Below are 5,000 nucleotides of genomic sequence, written 5' to 3' on the forward strand. Positions count from 1 at the left end.
CTCTCTCTCTCTCTCTCTCTCTCTCTCTCTCTCTCCCTCTCTCTCTCTCTCTGTCTGTCTCTCTGTCTGTCTGTCTGTCTCTCTCCCTCTCCCTGTCTCTCTCTCAATTCAATTCAATTCAAGGGGCTTTATTGGCATGGGAAACATGTGTTAACATTGCCAAAGCAAGTGAGGTAGATAATATACAAAAGTGAAATAAACAATAAAAATGAACAGTAAACATTACACATACAGAAGTTTCAAAACAAAAAAGACATTACAAATGTCATATTATATATATACAGTGTTGTAACACTGTACAAATGGTTAAAGTACACAATGGAAAATAAATAAGCATAAATATGGGTTGTATTTACAATGGTGTTTGTTCTTCACTGGTTGCCCTTTTCTTGTGGCAACAGGTCACAAATCTTGCTTCTGTGATGGCACACTGTGGAATTTCACCCAGTAGATATGGGAGTTTATCAAAATTGGATTTGTTTTCGAATTCTTTGTGGATCTGTGTGATCTGAGGGAAATATGTCTCTCTAATATGGTCATACATTGGGCAGGAGGTTAGGAAGTGCAGCTCAGTTTCCACCTCATTTTGTGGGCAGTGAGCACATAGCCTGTCTTCTCTTGAGAGCCATGTCTGCCTACGGCGGCCTTTCTCAATAGCAAGGCTATGCTCACTGAGTCTGTACATAGTCAAAACTTTCCTTAAGTTTGGGTCAGTCACAGTGGTCAGGTATTCTGCCACTGTGTACTCTCTGTTTAGGGCCAAATAGCATTCTAGTTTGCTCTGTTTTTTTGTTAATTCTTTCCAATGTGTCAAGTAATTCTCTTTTTGTTTTCTCATGATTTGGTTGGGTCTAATTGTGCTGTTGTCCTGGGGCTCTGTGGGGTGTGTTTGTGTTTGTGAACAGAGCCCCAGGACCAGCTTGCTTAGGGGACTCTTCTCCAGGTTCATCTCTCTGTAGGTGATGGCTTTGTTATGGAAGGTTTGGGAATCGCTTCCTTTTAGGTGGTTGTAGAATTTAACGTCTCTTTTCTGGATTTTGATAATTAGTGAGTATCGGCCTAATTCTGCTCTGCATGCATTATTTGGTGTTCTACGTTGTACACGGAGGATATTTTTGCAGAATTCTGCATGCAGAGTCTCAATTTGGTGTTTGTCCCATTTTGTGAAGTCTTGGTTGGTGAGCGGACCCCAGACCTCACAACCATAAAGGGCGCTGGGCTCTATGACTGATTCAAGTATTTTTAGCCAGATCCTAATTGGTATGTTGAAATTTATGTTCCTTTTGATGGCATAGAATGTCCTTCTTGCCTTGTCTCTCAGATCGTTCACAGCTTTGTGGAAGTTACCTGTGGCGCTGATGTTTAGGCCGAGGTATGTATAGTTTTTTGTGTGCTCTAGCGCAACAGTGTCTAGATGAAATTTGTGGTCTTGGCGACTGGACCTTTTTTGGAACACCATTATTTTGGTCTTACTGAGATTTACTGTCAGGGCCCAGGTCTGACAGAATCTGTGCAGAAGATCTAGGTGCTGCTGTAGACCCTCCTTGGTTGGTGACAGAAGCACCAGATCATCAGCAAACAGTAGACATTTGACTTCGGATTCTAGTAGGGTGAGGCCGGGTGCTGCAGACTGTTCTAGTGCCCGCGCCAATTCGTTGATATATATGTTGAAGAGGGTGGGGCTTAAGCTGCATCCCTGTCTCACCCCACGACCCTGTGTGAAGAAATGTGTGTGTTTTTTGCCAATTTTAACCGCACACTTGTTGTTTGTGTACATGGATTTTATAATGTCGTATGTTTTACCCCCAACACCACTTTCCATCAATTTGAAAAGCAGACCCTCATGCCAGATTGAGTCGAAGGCTTTTTTGAAATCAACAAAGCATGAGAAGACTTTGCCTTTGTTTTGATTTGTTTGGTTGTCAATTAGGGTGTGTAGGGTGAATACATGGTCTGTTGTACGGTAATTTGGTAAAAAGCCAATTTGACATTTGCTCAGTACATTGTTTTCACTGAGTAAATGTATGATTCTGCTGTTAATGATAATGCAGAGTATTTTCCCAAGGTTACTGTTGACGCATATTCCACGGTAGTTATTGGGGTCAAATTTGTCTCCACTTTTGTGGATTGGGGTGATCAGTCCTTGGTTCCAAATATTGGGGAAGATGCCTGAGCTAAGGACGATGTTAAAGAGTTTTAGTATAGCCAATTGGAATTTGTTGTCTGTATATTTGATCATTTCATTAAGGATACCATCAACACCACAGGCCTTTTTGGGTTGGAGGGTTTTTATTTTGTCCTGTAACTCATTCAATGTAATTGGAGAATCCAGTGGGTTCTGGTAGTCTTTAATAGTTGATTCTAGGATTTGTATTTGATCATCTATATGTTTTTGCTCTTTATTCTTTGTTATAGAGCCAAAAAGATTGGATAAGTGGTTTACCCATACATCTCCATTTTGGATAGATAATTCTTCGTGTTGTTGTTTGTTTAGAGTTTTCTAATTTTCCCAGAATTCTCTCTCTCTCTCTCTCTTTCTCTCTCTCTCTCTCTCTCTCTCTCTCTCTCTCTCTCTCTCTCTCTCTCTCTCTGTCTGTCTCTCTGTCTCTCTGTCTCTCAATTCAATCTCTCTCTCTCTCGCTCTCTCTCTCTCTCTCTCTCTCTGTCTCTCTGTCTCTCAATTCAATCTCTCTCTCTCTCTCTCAATTCAATTCAATTCAAGGGGCTTTATTGGCATGGGAAACATGTGTTAACATTGCAAAAGCAAGTGAGGTAGATAATATACAAAAGTGAAATAAACAATAAAAATGAACAGTAAACAGTACACATACAGAAGTTTCAAAACAAAAAAGACATTACAAATGTCATATTATATATATACAGTGTTGTAACAATGTACAAATGGTTAAAGTACACAAGGGAAAATAAATAAGCATAAATTTGGTTTGTATTTACAATGGTGTTTGTTCTTCACTGGTTGCCCTTGTGGCAACAGGTCACAAATCTGTCTCTCTCAATTCAATCTCTCTCTCAATTCAATCTCTCGCTCGCTCGCTCGCTCGCTCTCTCTCTCTCTCTCTCTCTCTCCCTCTCTCTCTCTCTCTCTCTCTCTCTCTCTCAATTGAATATCTCTCTCTCTCTCTCTCAATTCAATCTCTCTCTCTTTCTCTCTCTCTCTCTCTCTCTCTCTCTCTCTCTCTCTCTCTCTCTCTCTCTCTCTCTCTCTCTCTCTCTCTCTCTCTCAATTCAATTTCTCGCTCTCTGATCCATACTGGGGTGAGGATGTATCGTCTTCCTGCTACATTGATCTTAGGTTAATTACAGCACAAGAAGGGCCTCCCGAGTGGCGCAGAGACTCTGGGTTCGAGTCCAGGCTCTGTCACAGCCGGGCCGCGACCAGGAGACCCATGGGGACCCTGTTAAAGCTGTCTGTTCTCTCTAGGTTCTACTGTTAAAGCTGTCTGTTCTCTCTAGGTTCTACTGTTAAAGCTGTCTGTTCTCTCTCGGTTCTACTGTTAAAGCTGTCTGTTCTCTATAGGTTCTACTGTTAAAGCTGTCTGTTCTCTCTCGGTTCTACTGTTAAAGCTGTATGTTCTCTCTAGGTTCTACTGTTAAAGCTGTCTGTTCTCTCTAGGTTCTACTGTTAAAGCTGTCTGTTCTCTCTCGGTTCTACTGTTAAAGCTGTATGTTCTCTCTAGGTTCTACTGTTAAAGCTGTCTGTTCTCTCTAGGTTCTACTGTTAAAGCTGTCTGTTCTCTCTAGGTTCTTCTGTTAAAGCTGTCTGTTCTCTCTCGGTTCTACTGTTAAAGCTGTCTGTTTTCTCTAGGTTCTACTGTTAAAGCTGTCTGTTCTCTCTAGGTTCTACTGTTAAAGCTGTCTGTTCTCTCTAGGTTCTACTGGGATCTGATCATGCTGTTCCTCATGGTGGGGAACCTCATCATCATCCCTGTGGGCATCACCTTCTTCAAGGACGAGCACACTCCCCCCTGGATCGTCTTCAACGTCATCTCAGACACCTTGTTCCTCATCGACCTGGTCCTCAATTTCCGGACGGGCATCGTCAAGGAGGACAACACCGAGATCATTCTGGACCCACAGACCATCAAGATCAAGTATCTGAAGAGCTGGTTCGTGGTGGACTTCATCTCGTCCATTCCAGTAGATTACATCTTCCTCATCGTGGAGACCAGGATCGACTCGGACTTCTACAAGACGGCCCGGGCGCTGAGGATCGTGCGGTTTACGAAGATCTTGAGTTTGTTGAGGCTCCTGAGGCTGTCCAGACTCATTAGATACATACACCAGTGGGAGGAGGTGAGAAGGAGGTAGGGAGTAGGGAGGTAGGAGGAGGTAGGAGTTAGGGAGGTAGGGAAGTAGGGAGGTAGGATGTAGGGAGAGAGGAGGAAGGGAGGTAGGACGTAGGATGTAGGGAGAGGGTAGGAGGTAGGAGGAGGTAGGGAGGTAGGATGTAGGGAGAGGGTAGGTGGTAGGAGGAGGTAGGGAGGTAGGATGTAGGGAGAAAGGAGGTAGGGAGGTATTTTCACAGTATTATTCCAATCTCGTAGAGTGTGGAAATATATATAAAATCCAGGAAAATCTCATTTTGATTACACTGGGCCTTTAAATCCAATCATCAGCACACACCCACTGACAGAGACACACACACCCACTAACACACACACTGACATAGACACACACACTGACAGAGACACACACACTGAGAAAGACACACACACTGACAGAGACACACACACTGACAGAGACACACACACCCACTAACACACACACTGACAGAGACACACACACTGACAGAGACACACACACCCACTAACACACACACTGACAGAGACACACACACTGACAGAGACACACACACTGACAGAGACACACACACTGACAGAGACACCACACACTGACAGAGACACACACACTTGCCTTTGCTGACTGCAGAGAAGAGGCTAGCAGTGTTCTCAGTGTGATCTTTACCACTGGAAGGAGAG

At 43.3% G+C, this 5,000-nt stretch overlaps 1 protein-coding gene across 1 annotated transcript in view; it reads left to right on the forward strand.

Moving 5' to 3' along the window:
• LOC129861905 (potassium/sodium hyperpolarization-activated cyclic nucleotide-gated channel 3-like) overlaps positions 1-5,000 on the forward strand; it is a 38,015-nt gene that overhangs the window by 18,540 nt on the left and 14,475 nt on the right. Inside the window, exon 2 of the mRNA XM_055933088.1 lies at positions 3,891-4,314. Coding sequence (XP_055789063.1) covers positions 3,891-4,314 — 424 coding nt within the window. The remainder of the gene's footprint in view (positions 1-3,890; positions 4,315-5,000) is intronic.

The sequence above is a fragment of the Salvelinus fontinalis genome, chromosome 9 (assembly GCF_029448725.1).
Source record: "Salvelinus fontinalis isolate EN_2023a chromosome 9, ASM2944872v1, whole genome shotgun sequence".
NCBI classification, from domain to species: domain Eukaryota; kingdom Metazoa; phylum Chordata; class Actinopteri; order Salmoniformes; family Salmonidae; genus Salvelinus; species Salvelinus fontinalis.